We start from the raw sequence: 22,630 nt of genomic DNA, 5'->3' as shown, positions 1-22,630 counted from the left end.
ATTTATTTCTTTTGTCACCATTAATAATAGGTTCAGGAGGGTGTGTGTTTTATGCTATGTATTCTATGTGAGTGCTCTGCCAAGTGTGTTGAATTAGACACTCAATGATATCACTTGTCCTTGGGGATTGTGGGAGTTTGTGTATTCCAACACGACACAACGCTTTGCTTTCACCACAACAATGCCAAGCGGCCGTGAGAGAGGGACCAGACAACACAAAGAGCAATTGTCATATTCACTTTATTAAGATTATTTCAGACAAAAACATATATTTCTCCAGAGACATCGTAGAATTACATCAGATTAGTACTATCTCAAAAAATGGACCCATTTTAAATGGTCTGAAAGAAACACTGCGTTTTATACTTGATTAAATCAAAGCAGACATTCTGACATGTCGTTAAGGCTTCAGCTTCTTTGGCGAGTAATTCAGAATATGGACGTGGTTAAGAGATTGGAGCAAAGGATGCGCTCACATACTTTCTATTGTACACCTACACACAGACACAGATACTGTGCATGGATGCACACACACACAGACGCACACACACATATTTTGCTAACTGTGTAGCCTGTCTGTGCATGAGGAAGCTGTTGTCAGAGGTAACGAAGGGATCTGCAGGGTTAACAAGTGATTTAACTGGCAGCCTGTCTGATTTTCCTGTCAGTGCTCAGACAGTATCTGTCAGTCACTGCGGCTGGTTTAACACCTGACATTTAATACAAAGAAAAAAACTTCTTAAAATTAAATGATATAAAAAAATTCTCAATCACCACCACAGTTTCACTTTTATGTTTGAATGTTCCCCGCACTCTACAAGTGTGTGGGCGTTGAATATTTCACAAAGATGCTCCTCTGTGGCGAGACAGTCTGTCTTTCAGAATGTACTTCCCCATCACACCCGCTGAGGATAGTTCAATGAACGCAGTACAATGTCAGGATGTCAGTATTGGCAGAAATCTGCCATGTTTTTGGACAGCAGGGGAATCTTAGGGTTAGAGCAAAAGTCAAACAGGGGGAGGGGAGAAAAAACAACCCATCTTTCTGTCTGTGAGATGTGATGTGACATACACTGACTGTGACTACATTGTAATCAAAACTCAAATCTATAACCGGAAGGAAAAAAAAAACTGAAAACAACAAAACAAAAGAATGCATTTGATGAGTGCCATAATTAGGAATTGTCCCAGTTCTCCAACGACGTGAAAGAACAAAGCCTTCAAAGTAAGAACATAATACAACATTTGCACAAAAATACATGGTAGAAAAAAAACTACATGTCGACATACAAGTATACATCATCATATTGCACAAATACTCAAGTGGCAATTTGTACTGGCCCTCTTTGTTCTCTGTCTCTACACAAATACACAAAGAAAAATCCGGCGTGCACAAAGGATTGTACACGCACACACACATTGAGCTAGAGAGAGAGAGGGGGTAAGAGGCTACGTAGCTCACGGACAATGAGGAGACAGATTACAAATTACTTCTTTTGAGATTAGGGTTTGAAGGTGAATAAATTATTTCAACAAAATCAGAAGACAAGTGACTACTGGGAGTGTGAATATATATATATATATATATATATATATATATATATATATATATATATATATATATATATATATATGGGACAGTAATCAGTGTCATTGTGTCAAATGTATATAAAGAAATGTTTTATTATCGCATTTGTGGCGATTGTGTGAAAGCCATGTACTGTGGATACAAACTGCTTACTTATACCACAGGATGTGTGATGGGAACATTTTTTTTTAAGAGGTAACAGAGTGGCAAAAAAAAGAGGTAAAAAAATGAAATTACATTTACATTTGTACATTGAAACAAATAGTGGGTTCACGGATCAACCGTCACTCTACAGTTGTCGCCCTCGTGAGTTGTGATGCGTCCATGCAGCTTCTGTCTAGCATGAGCGCTGCGGCGGCTGATGCAGCCCATCAAATGGAGAGAGCAGACGTTCATAGTTTGAATGAGACGTTCACCCCTCTCAAATGACAGTTTCCATCTCATTAGGCACGTCATGTGACAGCGAGAAATACAGCTGGAGTTACATTTCTTTAAACAGTCTCCATGATGGGGTTATGGCACAACTGAAGGACGAGTGTATTGTTGCAAACCGTGCGTATACAATGTGGTGTTATATTGTTATTCTGGATTATACTATGGATTCCAAAAGGCTGTATTCAGAGCTGGTGAGAGGGAGAAGTGGGCGTGCAGGTGTTAAACTCAAAGTCAAACTGGACTAGATGGATGGAGACCCAATGACCCACGTACAGCCCACATGTCTGAGTTTGCCGTTTTTCACCTGAAACAAACATTCACCTCAAAGCTCACACATTTAATTGTATTCTGAGAAAGACAAAAAACATTTAAAGTGTTACGTTAATTATGAAAGCTTATTCATGGTACCAAATGTTCCCCCACAAGGAATAAAAGTTTCTCTGACTTTGGTTACATCGACCCATAACATCCATCAGATAGACCATCAGCTTTGGCATCTAGTTCATCGGTGGGATGATTCAATCTCTCTGACCATACTTTTATTAGATATATAAGGTAAAATGTGTTTCTGTATTTGTGTTTATGTATGTTACAGATATTACTTGAATGGTAAAACATAATTGTAGTATAGTCATTGTACTGGAAGTCCCCCTGCAGACAGACTGTTTTGGGGAAACCCCACCTTGTGGGCGTAGCTGGATGAGAACTGATGTGACTTTTGGTATGAACTGCTCATAAATGGCCCATTACTCAGCTCTGGATACAGCCATGTATCTCTGCTTTACTGTACTGTACAAACGTGGTGATTTCTTAGTTCACACAAATAGAAGTGGTTCATTATGTATTGTGTTCTTTCGGCCATAAATAGAGTTCAGGATTTTGTTGAGTAATGAGGAAAGCATGTATATATGTTCCATAGGCCCTGATACAGCTATGGGATTGTATGAAAATGGCACCATGACGTTGTTGTTGAGAGCTACAAATGACTCAGAGGTCCACGACAAGATCCACCTAAAGTGACACAAAATGAAACAAAACTTGAAAAAAAAGGCAGAAAGTAAGATCAATTCACCAGTGAAATCTGAAGTTTAAATGTAACTCGAGACTTTTAAATAATAGGAGGTAGCTGTTAACTATTGACCTTGCGCTCCAATTAAGACAAATAGCCCTTTAAGTGAGCAATTAATGAACAGGTTTTAGACACTAAGACGTTGAGCTTTTCAGTCTCAGAGACATTAATAACTTTCTGGACTGACACGGCCAAAAGGCTTTTGTATTTGTACAGCTTGGATGTGAACGCGAAACGATTTTTCATGTTTTTCAAAGTCGGTCTTTTTGACTGTTTTTTCTCTCCTGTCTAACTATTATTGTGCTGCCATCACACAAGCACAATTCATTCAAAGGAATGCAGGGAATTTCCTGTTAGCTCTTGGGGGATATGGTTTGTTTTTCCTGTTGCTGGGAGCCAATTTTTTTCTTCTCTTGCCCTCTTTAACTTCCTGTCTAGGAGCTTGACTTTACAGAGAGGCTGCAGAGGTGAGCGTCAGAGGCCATTGATTAGACTTGTGTCATCCGTCACCCAGCATCCACCCCCATCCCCTCCACAAACACACACACACACACACACACACACACCTTCGATCCACCATTACAAACTCCCAGATCACATCCATTCCAGGCTCGGTAAGTCAAAGATGTGGGTTGTGCTTTTTAAACGGGGATGTGGAGGGGGCAGGGAAGGGAGAAATGCTTAATAAGCATTATGAAAGAAAACAAAAGCACAAAAACCCATATAGGTGACTTTCAAGGGAGACGGGGGCTGTGCTGGTGGTGGGATTAGCATAATCTCATGCCATGCTGCTGGTCGGTGTGCTTTGGGTGCTTCCAATGCTCGCGTTGGCGCTGCTGTTCTCAGAGGGAGATGGGTTGGTGGAGACGGGTTGTCGTTTTGCTCCTGAACAGGGACACCCTGAAGAGAGACGAGAGAGGAGCCAATGAGAAGCTGATGAAAAGGAAAGAACCAACAGGAAAGAAAGAAGGAAACAACCCGTACCAGGTAGATTTGCTGCAGTGGAGCTAATGTCCAGTCCAGTTGGGTACCCTGAAAGAAGCAGAATAAAACAATTTCAAATCTAGATGAATATCAACTCTATGTTAAACCAACACACACTATCTTGTTAGTCATATATTTACCTGTTTTAATCTTGATAAACCACAGTGCTCCAATAAGTAACACTCCGATCAGGAACCCTCCAAATGCAATGCCCAGAACACCAGGTAAGCCAAAATCAAAGCATGGTGGGGCTGAAACATAGACATGAAAACCATGAAAAAACCACGTCTGCAAGCTTCAGGCCAACAACAACGAGCACAACAATCACAAGAACTGATGGTTACTGATTACGCCAACGTAATGTAGAAATGAAATTGCTGACGTTGAAGTTTGTGATGATGCAAGTTTTCCATGGAATGGAGGTGAGATTTTATTCTATATGCATGAATCCAGAGATATATTATACAATGCATTTCTCTTGGGAACAGCAAGGAGTTCAAGGATTTCTGCAACCTTTTCAGATTGGCTGATTTCTCCAGAGAACCGTAGAAAACAAGATGTACCAGTTGCCAGCACCACATTTTCTTGCAGTGCAACAGAACACCCACACAGAAAGTGTACTGGCGTGTCTTGTGAATATGTTTCAGGCAACAAATTATTGAATTCAGGATGGAGTTTCCTGGCATGCACCAAGAACGGTGTTTTCATTTTTTTAAACTTTCTTTTTTCTCTTCCTCTTACATACATCGACCATGCAAAGACAACACATTTTGGACAAAGAAAGACATGACTGTGTGTTCACTGCGATGGAAAGACACCATGCAAGTTTTCTCTGCAAGTAATGAACCAAAACCAACAGCTGCCTCGAAGGTACGTTTTAAATTGATTGTAAAGATTATAAACTGGCAGTACTGAAAAATATATGCAATTTGTCCCAGCTATGGTCCTTTAGTATTATGCTTTTCCCCTGCTAGTTACCATGGCAATAAAAGAAAAACCCATGCAGTAAATAGAAGTCATCTCTTGTGCAGGGTTAGACCTGCGCCAAACTGAGATATAAAACATGCTATGGCTTTTTGTGTCCGTTCTAATTAATGAGACAAACTTTAATTAAAAACAAGTCCGATATTGGTGATGCTCCGAGTGCCGGGTCGACCCGCACAACGTCCTTCACTGCTGGCGAATGTAAAATATACGCCCTCAAAATCGTCTTTGAAAGAGTAAGAGAGCACACAAAGACTGAAACTCGCTGAAGCCCATGACACTGTGGCACAGACATTCATGACGAGCCTGGCAAGGCCGTTCCTTTTTTGCATTGCCCATTGTGATCCGGCGAGGCTGTGAATCGATTACCTTGAGAAAGACGTCGTTGCAAGATAGCCGCACAATAGATAAGTAGCAGTTTTCCACCTTAAACTCCGCATGGAGGTTTGCTGCCAATTCTCAAGCAGACAAAGCATGCCAGATATTCTAAAATCACTCCTAAATACATCTTTCGCTACACAAACAGCAGTTTGAGGGTTTGCTAATTTGTATTTGGCGGAACTAATTATATTAATTGCTACCAGACTTATTAATTTAGAAATATAGGCAACACACACACACACACACACACACCTCCCACAAGTATCGAGAACATTTGGAAGAAACTAATCATCACCTTTGCACGACTTTCTCTCACCTGCCTCTGCTACCTGCTGGTGCAAGCCGCCTGGCTGAGGACCAAACCAGGCTTCATACAACGCAGCTTCCCTTTGCTGAAGCAAAAGGGAGCTGAAGAGGGTTTGCTTTGTGGAAACTTGCCACCGCTCTGCAGCTCATGTGTATTTCAATATGCGTGTAACAATGTGCCACTGTAAAGAGCCGAGAACAACGAATACTGATATCAGAATATAGAACAATTCAACTGAATAGGATGGACTTTAGGAGAGTAGGACGTGTGATATTTTGCATGTGCTTCCATTTGTTTCCTTTCTTTATAATTAAAATCAGAAAAAATACTTTCATTCGGATTTCGATGAAACAATAGACCGCACCTCCTGACTGAAACGTGGGCCAGGCTGCTGAAACGGGGACATCTTGTGGTCATTCAGGCTGACTGCACGCCAGACAGCACAACCCAGTTTGATGATCTGTCAGCGAGGAACGTTCCTTGACCTCGAATGAGCCAGAAACATCAGAGCAACTCCAGCAGACTTTCTCTCGAGACTTTTTTTTTTTGTCTCTCTAATCAGTTGCTGTGCTAGTTTGCACAAGTGACGCTCTGACAGCAAAGCTGAATAAACAAGAGCAGGAAGCAGACGCTCCAGTGCAGGTGGAGAGGAGGAGGCAGACTGCAGGCCTGCGCTGTGGCTCCCTGGAGCTTTCTGTATGAAAACGTTCCAAACAGGAATGATTGCTGAATGGAGCGCTCGGTCCGGCCCAGCAAGGGTTCGTGACAGAATGCAGTCTGCTACTCCAGCTGATATAACCTTTGTATCTCTGACACCGGCTGGTGAATGGAAGCACACAAACACACTGACCGAACCGGCGTGTTCCTCCACAACTGGCACTATGTTCCTGTATTCCAGTTCCCAGTATCCATTTGTGATCGCACGGTTTAAAGCAAAACAGCACGGAGGAGGACAAACAGGACACGGGAAAGTAGGATGAGCGGTGTAGTCTGGCATACCAATCTTTATCTTTCTCCTCTAGAAGGAAATGGAGGGTGAAAGAAGCTTAAAGAATAAACAAATCTATTATCAGGCTCAAGAAGTCTGACGAACTGCAGGTGATTCCTCCATTTAATCACGTCTACTTCCTTTGCGTCTTTTTAAAAAAAATGTAATCATTTGAAATGAATCGTCTGTCCGGAGACTGTTTTTCCCTTGAAGAAAAACATCATTCCTTTTTTCTTTTTTTTGTGCGTCAACTGTGTTGACTGGTTGGACAATAGCGGCGGGTCCAGCGGCTGTGTTTGGACAGCAACACAGTCAGATCCCCTTGGAAACACAAAGGACTTCACCCCCGTCCCCGAGGAGCCATTACTTCTGATTGTGGTCACAAGGTCAGCCTGCAGACCTTCCTAAAGGACGAGGCCCAGCCGGGCCTCCTCCTGCCGGCTGCGCTGCGTATCCTGAGTTCAGCGCTGTGGCCACCGCCCGCCCCGCGCTGGAAACTCACTGGCCACGCACTCGACTAGCAACTAAGTCCCCGAGAACAAACGAGGTGATCCAAAAGTTTAAGTTGCTCACCTGGAAGTTCATTTTGAAGTGAGTCAGCAAATGTTTTTGAATCGTTTGTTGATTGAAGAAAACTGAAGAAGTATCGCACATCACTGAACTGCCAATTTACTATGTATGTGTTTATCATTTTTATATATTATATATCAAATAAAAATGTCTACCTCCACATTTCATCATCAATTGCTTTTTAATGAGTAAGTTATTGTAGGAAAAGAAGAAACAAGTGAAAACCAGCTGTATCAATAGCTGCCTCTGATGATACATGCTGGTCCAATGAGGGCTGAAGTAACATGTGACCTGGTCCATATTATGGAGTTTATACTGAACTCACTTGGTGGTTGCAGACTTGGCTGGGTAACCTCCAGATTCCTCTTCACTCGTCCTCCATCTCCACATTTCTATCAAGGCAGAGAAAGAAAAAAAAACACTTTAAGAAAACCCAAAAGGTCGCTTTGTCACAACACTGTGAAAAATGACATTTAAGCCTCAGGATTGTGATCCTGCTAGATGTAAAGAAAGCCCCATCACAACGCCCCCACCACGACAGATCTGCACTGACGTTCAGTCAAAATATTCAAAACAATCAGGGAGAAGTTGTAACAGATTTGCATATCCTTCCATGCCATGTTTTATTCACAAAGAAGAGTTGATGAACTCCTACCTCGCTGTGACAGAGTTTGACGGAGCATTCCAGGTCCCACGTGGTGGACGTCAGCTCTTGGAGCTGATCCAAGGAGAAGCTGAGTCGGGTGCTGTTGGGACAAGAAGTCAAGGAGCAGGCCTCGAGCATGAAGGACAGCTCTTTGATGACGGGGCACGAGTCCATGGAGCGCACAAAGCAGCTCATCACCTTGATGGTCAAGACGATATTTCCTAAAGTGTGTACTGAAATCTACCGAAAAAAGAGAAAAAAAAATTGAATAAACATCAACAGAGCGTGTTAACGTATTCTACGTGCAGTGAGTACAAAACTATTAACGGCTGCGTTTTGCATTGCACATAAGTCTATTAAGCACAATTGAACATTTTTGAATGTTACAAACTGACCAACATCACATATGAGGTGCTGTATAACAGCCATGTTTGTGCAGGAGTTGTGTTGAGGAGCGAAGAGGAGAAAATAGTTCTTACCTCGGCATAAATCCTCTTGTCACTCTGCACCTTGGTGGTCGGGTCGAGGGGAGAACGGTAGTCTGGGGAGGTGTATAACTGCATCAGCAGCAGAGGCATCGGATGAGGAGCATTAGTTGCAACGGGAGCGACTGGTGCTGGTGCTGCTTCTATAACTGAAAGAGAGATTGTTCAAATTAAAAGAGATAAACCATGTACGTTCATTTTTTTAAATCAATTTCTAGATATGGGGATGTTTGTCCTTTCTTGTGCACACGATGCTATTAAACCACTCTTTTTGAGGTCTATGGCTGATTCAAGCTGAAAACTTCAAATGTATTTAGAATTTTTGCAAAAAGGGCTTACACAATAGATTTAAAAAAAAGAACCACAAAAAATAAATCATGGTCACGCAAATTGCAGCATAACACATTGTGTGAGCAAAATAGTACATTGAATGCAATAATGATGATTGGGAACATTACAGCAGTCATTATCGTCCAAATTTTAGCATTATGTCATAATTCCATGCGTGGGCTGTGGCTTTTTTGCAGTACTCCATTTGCGCTCCGTGTAGAAAATGCTTCAAGGTTGAAAACATTTTATTTCCTTTTTTTTTTTTTACCTTTCATTGTCTCACCTGCAGAGTTGAATTTATTTCCAAGAACCAGTGAGACCATCGAGCCCTCTAGCCTCAGTTCAGTGTAGCTTGTGAAAGTACTGGCTTTCAAGTACTCTAAAGCCTTCTTTTGCACGTCCTCTGCGTTGTCGATGTCCAGTGTAACAGACGGCGGGATTGTGTTTGTGAAAGTGGGCAGCAGGATGTCATTGTTGGACTGTAGACGAGTTCAAATGAAGCAGTAAAGACTTAGAAACTGTTATTTAGTAATCTATAACCCACTACTGACAGTCAGTCATCTCACATTGTGGTTGTGAGACAATACAAATGCAAACTTTTCTGTGTTCATGTGTATGCTTACACCAAACTGGGTGTGCTGTGGGTTGATGATGGTCCACGTGGTGCCCCGAGGGCCTCTCAGGAACACGCTGGTCTTCTTAATGTTAACGCGAAGTGATACATTGCTGCAATATCAAGAACAAAAAATTATAAGAGATTTGTTTTTTGTTTTTCCCCCCAACAAAAGATCAAAAAAACAAGACATAAGATGTCTGGAGAATCTCAAGGTTTACCGAGTGATGGAGTTCTCCGGGATGTTTATGATGTGGAGCTCAGTTTCATCACCGGGGTTCTGCTGCTGCGGGGAGCACGACTTGAAGAGAGACGCCCGGGCCACTGTTTCAATCTTCATGAAGTGCTTCTCAATTGCATCTTCGTTTCTGAGCGTGCAGTAACGAGAGCCGGGTTTGGTCCCTGTAAAGCCGCAACGATTCAATTTCCATCATTGTTCATTCATCGGTTGCAACACAAACAAAAAAAGGACATTACGGGGGGAAATTAGAAGGAATTAAATTATTCCCGCATGCATAATCTCATCACAGAAAAAGACAACAAGCTTGAAAAAAAATAAACTTCCTGCACTTCTGTTTGAAATGCTTCATTGAAGAAATAGGGTAGTGGCTGCAATACGCAATTCCATTTTGTTTTTAATATTTAGTCAACAGGGCAGTAGAGACTATAACAGAAGAGGTTTACAGTGTTTTACTGTAACCAGCACTGGGGAGCCGTTCGGTCTGCAACCGAAGACCAAACTGCTGGGGATAGACACATTAGTACCTCGCCTTTCCCACGATGTTCCAGAAGCAGTCTCACGAGAGAACACCATGCTCACTCGGCCTTTGACCAAATGATGCCGACGGATGGTTTACAGGTGGCCCCCTGGGGGCGGCGCTCAAATAGCTATACGCACATTTTGGTTGAAAACACGATGCTGGAAGGAGGACGACACAACCCACAGCACCTCGTATACCTCGTGACTAACAGCTGACCAGTGTGAAAGACACCATCACAATCAGATTGGGACTATTTGGACCACCCTGAGATAATCCCACGCATTATGCTATAGATGTGATTTGAGAATTTCGTCCTTTATGAGATTGAATCATTATTAGAATTCAAGCTGACCGCTGCTATCAGTGCTTAGTGGACACTAGCAGCTTTTGACAATGTCCTTTGACATAGGAGGGCAAGTACATTATTTGTGACTAGAATTATGCTGCGTGAGGTATCACTTCAATCTTCTTTTAGCTACTACAAGTCCTTAGCTGCGGCACTTGAATGTAAAAGTAGCTTCCCTTAACATTGCTTAATAAGCCTCTTTTGCATTTGCATTCAATTTCAAATACCATTGAGACATTCAAGGAACCTGGGACACATTTACATAATGTTCTCAAGCGAGATTTCAACTTGGCAGTGTAGTCATTGCACAAACTTTCCAAACGCCTACAACGAGGCCTACGCAAGTTCACACCTCAACTGTGAGCCAAGGGGAACAACAACAAAAAAATGACTTAAAATGTTGCACTGCTTGAATAATTGTAAAGCCCCTGTGGCCTCTGAATCAGTAAAACACAAGCTAAAAATAAGACTGGTTGAAAACACAATTCAAATGATGCCTTTAAAAATGGGAAAATAGCTGGAACACTACAACTGATTGACGGGAGAAAGAATGAAAAATATAATGAGAGATATTCAAACTTAAATCGCCGGAAATACTGTGAAAGGAGACTGGACATGAAAGCAGCTTCACCACCGTTCAGCCCACCTAAACCGTGTCAAAGCTCATCTTTTGCCCAGACTGCCCAAAGGAGGCTTTATTAGCAAAGATCTGTGAGTGCGTCGAGCATCCCGCTGCTGGTTATAGCAACCGATGATATCCGTCATGTCCGGCCTTTATACTCAGACATGAAAGCTCACTTTAAATCACGGTGTTTTTGAACCACAGTGTTCAGCGTCGGTGGCTTGTCAGTGTTGCTCAGGTATTTGTGTGTAAAGTGTAGTGTGCAGGGTGAAGTGAGCTTCAGTAGCGTTGCATATTTTTTGGAATATATCAAATAAAGCTCTTAGTTTGGCTCCAAACACAAAACTCCACACGCTTGCTGCTCTATATTTGCTCATTGTACAAAAAAAAAAAAAATTTCGAGGTAGGGGTTGTTTAGATTCTTTAGTCGTTAAATCTAAATATTGATTATGCGGACATTTAGCTCACTGCTGCATACGATACAGGATTGTTAGGTACACAAAGCGCTCCTCTGGAAATGTCGAGAAGGGTCCCGCTGGTTACGTATAAAATGTGAAAAGTAGAAGAGAGATTACGTTTGATTTTTTATAATTGCATTCAGCATCATGAGTATAAAGACTTGACTTCAGTAGACTTATAGTCCACAATTGCTTTAAAGGAGCCTTTGTAGGAAAAGGCCCATATGGCAGCTTGAGCTTGGTCCACACACCATACTCTAAAGCAGCATGGTGTCTGGTGCTGTATGTGATGCAGCTTTGTGCGATAATCTCGTTGTTTTTTTCAGTCAACTCTGTACATAGCCATCATCTGATCCTCCATACTGAGGAACATATTTTCTCTTTCATACTGTACTGTAATAATGTCTTCCTAATTAAGTGTGGCTTCAGCCGCATGGGGTCAGAGACCCCATGCTGGAAGCACACTTCATGTTCTCCTGCGGGCTTATTATTATTATTATTCTTCTTATAGTCAAACCACTACTCCTCCCAGAGCGTTGCCAGCACATGCGCAAAAATTACATCGAAACGTGCGGTTTGCGCGGGAATCGTGAGGTATGACTTTTCTAAGAGATTCGCCCGTACGTTTTCCCGAAAAATGCAAAAAACATAAAAAAAATTTCACGAAACGTTCGTAGAGGGTGGCGCGCCAATTAACAGAGTGAGAAGAAGCGACAGAAACTGTTAAAAAAATAAAACGTATTTTGTCTTTACTCCCACAATGTTCACTCTTCATACACCATTGTTGGATAGAAACGTTGGAAATCTTGTCTTCTGTCATAAACTGCGGTCGATAGGAATCCAACGGACTCAGACGTCTTGAAATCGGACTGAATGTGAGAGAAAGTCCACCTCGCTCTGCCATCCGCCGCCATGTTAAATCTCCCTCCAAAGCCACGTCTCCCCTGAAGCTCGTACCTGATTTGTAAATCGCCCGTACAGACACATGTTTTATCGTACAGACTCACCAGTCACAGTATCTGTTCATCAGGTCTTCCTAACGCTCAATATGCGATATCGAAGCAATAGTGGCTTTTAAAGTACCATTTTTTTAAAATAGTTTGAAAGGAGTTCCACAGTATTTAGGTCTATTAAGCTCAGCGTAAGGAAGTCCCTTTGAAGTCATCACCATGGCAACCTTTGATCTAACGACCCACAGGTGTTCTCGTTAGGGCAGTTTAACAGACACACAGACACTTACACACGCACACACAACACAGATGACTTCTGTCTCTCTGTCTGTTTGTCTCACACACACAGACACACAGACACACACACAAACAAACAAACACATACACAAACAAACAAACACACACACACACAAACAGACACACAAACACACACACACAAACAGACACATACACACACACACAGACACACACAAAGACGTTTACGTGTGTTTTATATTGTGTAGTTGTCAACACTGATCATTAATAAGGTCATATGATATTTCATATACGTTTGCGTGTGTTCAGGACGTTCAGTAGTTTATTTCCTTAAGTCCACAGTCCAGTCTGCCTCTAATCAGTCTGCTGGCGCTCACTTGGTCACCATGACGACGGCAGCACACAGGTGCTTCATATCAGCCAATCAGTTTAACACACAAACCAACTCAAGTGCTTTGGAGGAGAGACGGGCGTCAGAAACAAAAGCTATATATTGCGAGGTCTTACGGCAGTAGTAGCCACACTTTCAAAATTTCTTGCGAAATTTTCTAGTTAGTTAATACAAATACAAAGTGAGAATATACAATGGGCAAGCATTTACATTTTTTGTGTTAATGCAACGCACGCTTCATCAAAGCACAGCGTTTCCTCAGTGAGGGATTTCACACACTTACGATAAGAGAAGGTTAGTGATTCATTTCACCTGCAGAGCTCTGGAAACAAAACACTCCTCTCACCTGTTGTTCCCGTCGATGACATGGTCAGCAGATTTGTGACTGTGGTGAAAGAAGTCACACCCCCAAACGTCTGTGTGGCCCACACCACCAGCTCCTCATCTTGAGTCGGGAAGTCTTGCTTGTGGATGTTGTGATGTTGATTACCATGAAGCGTAACAGTGGAGTCATTGTTAATCTGGAAAGTAGAGCAAATTAAAGTTTTATTCAAATACTATTTCCAGAAAGAACACAGTCAGAATCAAGTGTGAAAAGGGAGTATGTCTACTACTACAAGGGAGGATTTAGTGAGTCAGCTTTACATCTATTTATATTCACATCATGTCTTCTCACATGTTATCTTCTGTCTTACCCTCTCACTCTCCACTATAACTGTTTTTTACTCTCCACCCAACTCTCCCTCCATTCTTTGAGCAGGGTGCTGTTAAAAAAAATGTTTATTATGGTTAAGTGTCCACGAGCCCAGTTGCACAACCCTGTTGGAGCCATGGTCTTTCCTTTGCTTCCTGACTGGGGCCAGGAAATGGGACCTTTTTTAGCTTTGTGCGTCACCACAGTCGGCTCAAATCTGGCTCCATACAAGGTATAAATATATACATCCATCCCAGCGACGAGACACTGCTGTTTCCTTGTCTGGGCCAGTGGGAAATAACGGAGTTTACATTAAGCTTTGCATGGGTATAGATTGTCGACAGTAGGCTTCTAGACAGTTAGACATAATATGCTCAATAAATAAGATTTTGTCAACAGATTGTGTCCTCCTGTTCTTCAAAGGACCAAAAGCTGAAGTGGAAAACAAAGATCTGCATATGCACTGTAGCTCTTGATTTAGTAAAACCCTCATGCTCACTTTGTTTTAGAAAGAACTGTATTTTATGTAATGTTTATAAAGTAAGAGCATGCTTGCTTAAATAATGAAAATCTCTCTCCCGCCAGTCTAGTGTGAATGACTACTTGTGTGTGTGTGCGTGTGTGTGTGTGTGTGTGTACTTGCGTCACGAAGCGAGACAGAAACAAATGGTGAAAACCAAGTAAGCCTGAGGGAGTCACTGGTCTTTCTACATGAATATTTGATTGACGCAAGATCAAAAACAGTGTGAAGGGGAAATAAAAGAGGGGAAAGCAGTCACAAGAGAACCGGCTCGGGGAGGGAAATAACAATGGCAAACATATTAATGATTACAGACGAATTTAACTCAGATTAGTCTCCGTGCAGGCGCCTTGATGTTCTGCAGACTCACAGGAAAGTTCAAGGAACTTAAAGACGTTTTGAGAGGACAGAGCATCTCTGTCAACAGGATATCTACAAAAAGTTATGACACTTCTTTCCCATCATTCAGCCTCGGGTTGGATGTGAGTTTTTAATGCCAGGCTTATTCCTTTTGCCTAATCAATATCTATGATTCCCAGATAAAGATGATGCATCTGTTGATGTTGGTATATCCTAAGTAAGTATATTCGACCGCATAAAGTGTGAAATGCAGCGAAAAACTTGCTTTTGTGACCAACATTAAGTATGAAGTCCCACAAGACTTGATAGATAAAAATTGTGCCGTCCATTTTCTTTACATTTTCTTTTCCCAAACAACTGTGGAGCGAGGGAAGCTCTTGAGGACAACGAGAGCTGTGATTGTGACACTCAGCCAAGCTGTCAAGTTGGTGACGTACTTTCCTCAGACGCAGAACAGATGCTGTTTCTCTGACACTGCAATCTGCAGTAAAACACTATTATCCCCCAGTGATACGGCTCATCCCACAAAAACATCCTGGAGTCACGGCCGATGCTGTCCAGGCTCTCGACAGGACACGATACAGCGTGTGGTGTCACGCGCCTGTCAGCATATCAGTAACCGGTGACATTCCTGTAAATATGTCATCCCCTGATTGGTCAGCTCGGATTTTTGTTTAATTTATTTGTACGTTATATTTTAAAGGGTTAGAAAGTTATTCATATTTGCTAATTATATACAATACTGCTGGACATTTTACACAAATATAGCTTTTTATGTTGCCTGTCCTGTGGTTTTAATTCATGTCGTGTCAGTATGAAAGTGCATGGACATATCGGCTATTAATTCATGTTGACTTTTTTGTCAATATGAAAAGTATTTGCGCGTGCTGAAACGGTTCAAAATTGATGGTTCCGACAAGTGATGCATTCATGTCCAGGAGGAACGCTCCGACGTGCAGATGTTAAACTGATGTGCACTTATGGGCTCGTAAGTGCAAATCATGGAAGACAAACAATCAGCGACAACGTCGAGAAAGACTAAATGTAAATGTAAGTGCTATTTATCTTTTGAAAGGTTACCGTTGCATGTCAAATCTCAAGTGTTCCTAAGACGACTTTAATTGAACAACCAAAGATAACGCAATTATAATGTCAGTTTTTCTGAAGGAATGAAGATGAGAAAATGTCCATTGTGAGTCGTCTTCTCAAGCAAGTTTTAAATCTTACTCCAACTGTCAGGCTGTACTAATGTGAACTGACACGTTAAAATAAGAAACACGCATTTAACGGAGTACAACTCTGACATAAGGACTTGACACTAGTACAAGTAATCTGGAGTTTTAACAGCACAGGAGGCTGAAACTGCTCAATTGACGAACTGAGAAGATTTGGAAAAATAAATAACACATGGAACGTGTAAATGATTTGTAATTGGGTACATCGAGATGCTAAATAGTTTAAATATTGTTTTAATAAAAGTTGTTACAACTCTCCATCAGAATAAAGTTCCTTCTCTCCAGTAAAAGTGAATATAATCAATGTTTTTCACAAAGACAAAAAATAGGTATTTTTCACGAGTAACTTAATTAGAATTAATAGTCCAGTTTGAGGCGATGCTATTTATTTGGACACTTCGGTCCCTTTTAATTACATTTTTCTGTCTGGTTATTTAGTTTGGTAATAAACGGGTGTGACATATCCGAAGAAATAAAATTGAAGCCATCAGTGGCTTGTTTCAATAACGAGACTTTTTTGATTGATTCACCTCGTTAGGTTCATCACCAATGGCAATTTAATAAACACAATAGTTTTACACACTTCAATGACCAAACTGTGACAACCGCTGCAACACTTTCCCCCCAAAACAGTCTTATTCCTCAATTTGATGAGATACTCAAGCAGCTGAATAAAAGTTGTTTCCTCGCCTCCCTGGATTTAATTCACAGATATAATCTGCGGACAGTGTGTAAAAGTCGGAATCTCCAATTTCATTGGAACATTAATTTTACGGCCGATGCCATCAGCCCCTCTTGTTGCTGGCCACTTGTCTCACTGATTTATAGCGCGGATAATAAAAAACACCAAAAAACACAAACTGCCTCGTGCGGAGCGGCGACTTGGGAATATGTCTACGGAAAAGCAACACGGTTCATTGTCTCTCTTAAACTGCTCGCTCCAAAAAGATGCACAGCTGTGGCAGTTTGACAGCATGCAAAACAGCTGGCACGAGACGGCAGCAAATCTGGAGAAATTTGAAAATAATACGATACTGGAAAAAAAAACGACACTTAATTTTTCATGATTACTTAGTACAAGAGTTGCACATGAATGAAATGTAGTTGTACGTTGCACGATCAGCATTTTATTTCCCCCCTCCACTACGAGAGCTCCGCACAGAACCACTGAGCTGTGAGCACAACCTTGATGCAGATGCAGGAAAAAAAAAGACGTCACTCACATAAATGTTAACGTCGCTGTTGAGGTAGTATGCGCCGTTGACCATGTCTGAGGTGGTGAGGATGAGGTTCATCGGCTTGGCATTGGTCATCTGGAGAGAGAACATCTTGGCATCCTGAGAGGACAAGAAAGCAATATATTCAAAACTCAGTTACTTTTAAGGTAATCCCCATGTCCTTCACACAAGACATGGTTAGAGCGTCACCTATTTAGCTGTAAATGCAGAGCTGCTTGAGCATGATAATGAGACAATTACTTCTAATTCTTTGGAGTTTATGATTGTGTTGAAGGCAGAGAGCGGTTTGCAGTAGTGTTCATCTCCAGGTGGAACACTGGGACTGATCAGGAAGAAAAACCCAAGTGGCATGAATATTCACTCACACTGTGAAGCCATCCATATGTGAACTACTGCACTGCCTATAATGAGTTTTTTGGCAGGTGTACCATGCTGTGTGTGTGTGTGTGTGTGTGTGCAGTGTTTTACCAAGAAGCAAAACAAAAAAAAACTTTCTGAAATGTTTCAAATGCTTCAAACAATGCCTCTTGCTCCTGTTACATCATCGTTAACTGTGTTATCACACAGCACAGTGCTGGATTTAATTACGCTGTGCAGTCTGGGAGACTACAAACACATGACAGACTCCATTAAAGTTGTGTTTATATCTTGTGAAACTTTACTGCCAAGGTAAAAAAACAACAACTATGCGATTTAAGGAACACAATGTAGGACTTAAGGACAATTTATTTTAATCAGAAATATAATATAAGTCTGTAATGACGTGAAAATGAGAAATGTTGCGTTTCCGTTAGCTGAGAATGAGCCTTCATATCTGCACAGGGAACGGGTTGTCTTCATCGCCGTGTTTTAACAGGAGCCCAGAATGGACAAACCGCAGATTGCAAAACAATGGTCCCGCCAGCCGCCGTCCGACTTCAGAGGGTCGCAGGACGACGTCTGATTGAGGCCAACTTCACGAACACGGTTTTGCACTTTGCGGCTAACGTTACCGCAGTCTGGGAAGGGGTCGTTGAGCGGGTTGAAATCGGCAGCCACGCCGCCAGATGCCAGCCGTTCATCCTGTACCTTTAAGCATTTTATAGTGTGACCTGATGTGTGTCTGCGCCAGCATTTGTTTTTCTTTTGTTTTCTGTATAAAAGAGGATATAGCAATTCCCCAATTTGCAAGGCTCCCTATCTGACATACAGCGCCGTTAAATAAGCAGACCTCAAGTTGACAGAGTAGAGAGACATTTTGCTCATGGCACCAAGTTTAAAAATAGGTCCAACTGCAGTTTAATTCCACACAAGTTTGATTCCGTTGCTGTCCTATTGCAAAAAAATCAGTTGGGGATATGACAATTATTCTTGTTTTTGCAACTATTAAATGTCAACACATGCATCTCTCCAGAAAAAGCAGTGCCAGACATTTGAGCAGGGCTTGTAGACAGACAGGAAGCTGTCTTTGCTGCCTGCCTCGTTGTTGACACAGACATTAATGAGGTTATGCAGCTTGCTTCTATTCTTACATCTCCATCCAAGTCCACAAGGTAAAAAAAAAGGGTATTAAAATCAATTATTCATCTTATGGGCAATGAGCATTGTATTGTACGCTGTATCTTTGTATCATTAAAACAGTGGAAAACATTGCGATGTTACTCTAGAGTTATAATAAAAAAAATAGGACTAAAGCCATCACATTAAGACTAATGATACCTACTGTGTCACTCAAAAGGATTGAACATGATTGTGCAGTAGTATTACTAATGTGTGTTTTTCTTGTGACCCAGTGTCCTCCCACACGTGGCTGATCCTGTGAGAGTTATATACAGTATATGCAATCTCATTAACATAATGTAACACATAATATAGTACCTAATTACCCATATTTTCAGCTGAGGGTAACACAATTGCGATGTGATTCGGTAATCACCACCACAGTCACTGAATCTGCCTTAATTACCATGCTCCACATGTGCATTAAGTAAAGCTGCAACTACTGGATTTTATGGATGTAAGTGGTGGTGAGTAAACCTTTTCTCTGTGGAATAATAAGTCTGAGTTTAGAGTGTTTTTTTTTTTCCAAGACTGACTTAAATCCAATAAATCCAGTTCTAATTACTTTTACTTCTATAATGGCCCTAGAGACAATTGGGTTTAGAAAAGTAAAAGAGTCATGGATTTAAAATCAGTGCAATTGTATGACTTGATGCATTATAAATGAACAATAGCTTTAACAAAGCTTGGAAAGATCTCGCCCGGTGTGGGGCTTTTGTGGAAATGTAATATTCATAAATAGAACTGTCTGCTTTTGTCCATCCGTGATGCCTTTTGACACCAAATACTTCATTCTGTTTATTTGAAGGTGGATTGTTTTCAAAGCCGGGCTTGCTGGGGAGGCAACGAGCATGCCGGGGAAACAGTGTGAATCCCTAATATGAAATTAATTTACTTGCCAGCTGATGTTGCCAGAGATTGATCTCAAAGAATTGTGATGAGCTCAGGCTCGAGCTATGCAAATGTTCAGACCCATACAGAAAAGAATAAGGTCTGAAGCGACCATCAACAAACCGCCAGTGAGCAAAACACATTTGAAAGCGCGGCTCGCACTATTCAGTGAAAAGAGGGATCTGTCATCTCACCCGGTAAGCTGTGTTATTTTTATCGTTTTGAAATTTGGATTAAAAAAAAGGGACTGAAGATGGAAAGTCTTATCACAAAAAAATATATTGCCTGATTGCCTTTGAAGAGAGAAGGAGCACAAGAGGGACGGTTATTATATCACGTATCACAGAGTCAGAGACTTTGAATTGTCGTAACACAATGTCTTCCCAGAAAGAAAGAAAAAACACTTCCTTTCCACCTGAATCGCGTGGCATGTACATAGAGGAATGAATGAATGGCATTTCCTGTGGAGTTCATTGTGCTTCTTACAGAGATAACTCAGCGGTGCTTTCCTTAAATACTCCTTTCTAATGAGCTTCATTGTCTCTGTGTCTAGTTCCACCCACTTCATCCTTTTGTGACTTTCATTCTCTTATTTTGAACTCTGAATCATGACTGTTACTGACCCTGATCACTCACCTTTCTACTTTTCTTCCTGCGCTTTCAAGATACAATTGTTTTCCTTTTCGGGCTTTTTTTGGGTCTTTTTCTCGAGAGCATTTTTGAAGGGCCTTTGCTGATGCAGTTTCCAGTTATTCTTTTTGGCTCACTCCCTTAACTTGAATTGGCTCCGTTGGTGTAGTCTCGGCCCGGTGCCAAGACCCTGACTACCCGAGCCGGTGTGTGACATCAATGGACCCCGAGCAAAGCAGCTCCTCCCTAGGAATTGGCCTGGCCTATGCGGGCCCTTGATGCTCCCTCTATAATTCTCTATGCGGTCAAACTGTGGAGTCAACTGTCTCTGGCAGGTTGTAAATCAGTACGAAACACAAAAGAGATGGGGAAGGAGGTGATAAGAATATTGAAAGGACAAAGAAAAGGGAGGCAAGAGCAAACCTCCCATCTGACTGGACAGTTTGTCACGAGATGAAGACGTCCTCCATTCGCTGTGTTTACAAGAAGAATCTGTTCTAAACAGACAGTCGAGAGCAGATAAGTAGTCTATGTTAGTAGATCTTGGGTCCGCTTCCTTCTTTCGTTTGATAAAACGTCCACTCGCAGTCCCACAAGAGATATGCAAACGCTGCACAACGTCCATTGCATCACACACCACCCGAGCAAACTCCCACAACTGGTATTTCCCTCCTATTATGCTTTGAGTCTGTTTTGTTATCAATCAGCTTTCTGTCCTGATTTCCAGTACAGTGAATATGCTGCAATCCATTAAATGGGACTAAATATTTGCCAATATGGTTCTGCTACACGTATGCCAATGACCCTGTCACTGAGACAAAGGTTATCTTGCAGACTTACAGAATAAAAGCAGACAAACATATCTCTAAGCAGCATCTGTGAGGCTAACTAGGTACATCGATAAGATACTTATATTCATAAGTCCTTTTGTAACATAAAAATGAAACCTTGTGTCCTCAATCGTGCGATCCAAAAGAATCAATTCAGACAGAAAAAAAAGCACTCATCATGAATGAATCAGCTTATCGTACTGGTGAAGGTGTCCCTGAACAGAAGAGAAGAATTATGACAGGATTCTCTAAAGCTTTCCTAGAAGCAACCGACGAAAGGACCTTGAGTGCTTTTATTAATTTTATAGAGGTGATGGATTCAGGCAGGCATTGTATCGCCTGCACATACTGTCACACATCTGCTTCGCCTCTCGTGCTCCCCACCAAATGAGAAAAGCTCGGCCAACAGAGTGTAAAATAAAGACAATGCCAATAAATAAACTGCAGTTGCTTAACACACGTTATGTGAAAGTAGCACATAAAAAACTCTCAGGAGCAACAGAAGAAGCAAACAAACAGAGCACGCTGATAAAGAAATGACTAATGTGAGCTGACCGACAATGTTGGACAGTGAAAAATGGACTCTGGCTCAGCAATAACAACATATAGATTAAAAGTTTGCAGGAGTTTCTTTCTGGTGTCATTCCCTGAAGCTAAAAGTTTTGAAATGACATAACACACCATCCGCAATTATGGCGTGTGATTCTAAAACTGACACAGTCAAACATCTGGTTAGTGTAAAAACTAGAAAAAACTGTGGCATGTCGGGAAACACTGTGTGTCCGACACGTCTGGCATCCGTTAAGGGTTCTTTAGTTATTTAAAATGTGGACAGGGAGTGTGTGTTGTTTACATTTTATAGTGTGGGAAGAACATTTTGGGGCTTATTTATCCAAGGGTTAGACATTAACCATGACAGTGTCAAAGGGAACCGGCATGCGAAATGTAATCATCCTGCGACCAAAGAGGCAAAAATGGGATTCAGCCGTTATTATTTCTATATACACTTCTAACTGATTACTTGCATTCGTAATAGTGACGGACCCGTTATATTTATCTAAAAATGCACACAAGCATGTGTGCAAACGCTTGGACCGGCACACGGCTTCTTCATTTTTACTGTAGGTGTGACTGAACTTGACAAATTGGACTGTCCGCTCCAAAAGGATGATTAATTAGCGGATGGTAGCGTACCCGGGATGCGCCACGCTGTTGGACTTCAATGACGAGGCGGCTGTGTCGTCAGCGTGACGGATTGCTAAGGTGTTGATTTGTGTCGTCTTTTAAATTGTTACGTTCTCTTGCGGTGAAGCTTTTTCCATCGTCATCTGGTCTACGGAGCAGGTACTGAATGTGACTGCCAGTTTACAAATTAGGTCAGATTATTTCCCTCCTCTCCCTACCCCCCATTATAATATTGCTATTTTGCTAGCATAGCATCTAACATTGTATTCACTGTCAAGCACAGTTCTCCCTTCGACACGTGTATATAATTAGCCCTCTGCACCTCATTTGTATAACCTTGACATG

General features: G+C 41.6%; 1 protein-coding gene across 2 annotated transcripts in view; it reads right to left on the bottom strand.

The window, feature by feature from the left end:
* Positions 1-2,572: 2,572 nt before the first annotated feature.
* Positions 2,573-22,630, bottom strand: part of eng (endoglin) — a 34,975-nt gene continuing 14,917 nt past the window's right edge. For both annotated transcript variants that reach the window (XM_068574593.1, XM_068574592.1), the window contains 11 exons: positions 17,196-17,309; positions 13,510-13,684; positions 9,602-9,782; positions 9,391-9,493; positions 9,051-9,246; positions 8,432-8,586; positions 7,962-8,192; positions 7,632-7,698; positions 4,217-4,327; positions 4,077-4,124; positions 2,573-3,992 (listed from right to left, as the gene is read on the bottom strand). In XM_068574593.1, coding sequence (XP_068430694.1) covers positions 3,871-3,992; positions 4,077-4,124; positions 4,217-4,327; positions 7,632-7,698; positions 7,962-8,192; positions 8,432-8,586; positions 9,051-9,246; positions 9,391-9,493; positions 9,602-9,782; positions 13,510-13,684; positions 17,196-17,309 — 1,503 coding nt within the window. In that variant the 3' untranslated portion in view covers positions 2,573-3,870. The remainder of the gene's footprint in view (positions 3,993-4,076; positions 4,125-4,216; positions 4,328-7,631; positions 7,699-7,961; positions 8,193-8,431; positions 8,587-9,050; positions 9,247-9,390; positions 9,494-9,601; positions 9,783-13,509; positions 13,685-17,195; positions 17,310-22,630) is intronic.

Source organism: Clinocottus analis, unplaced genomic scaffold (genome assembly GCF_023055335.1).
Source record: "Clinocottus analis isolate CAN_PGR_092001 unplaced genomic scaffold, fCliAna1.0.p SCAF_13, whole genome shotgun sequence".
NCBI classification, from domain to species: domain Eukaryota; kingdom Metazoa; phylum Chordata; class Actinopteri; order Perciformes; family Cottidae; genus Clinocottus; species Clinocottus analis.
This window is presented reverse-complemented; position numbering and strand designations above follow the sequence as displayed.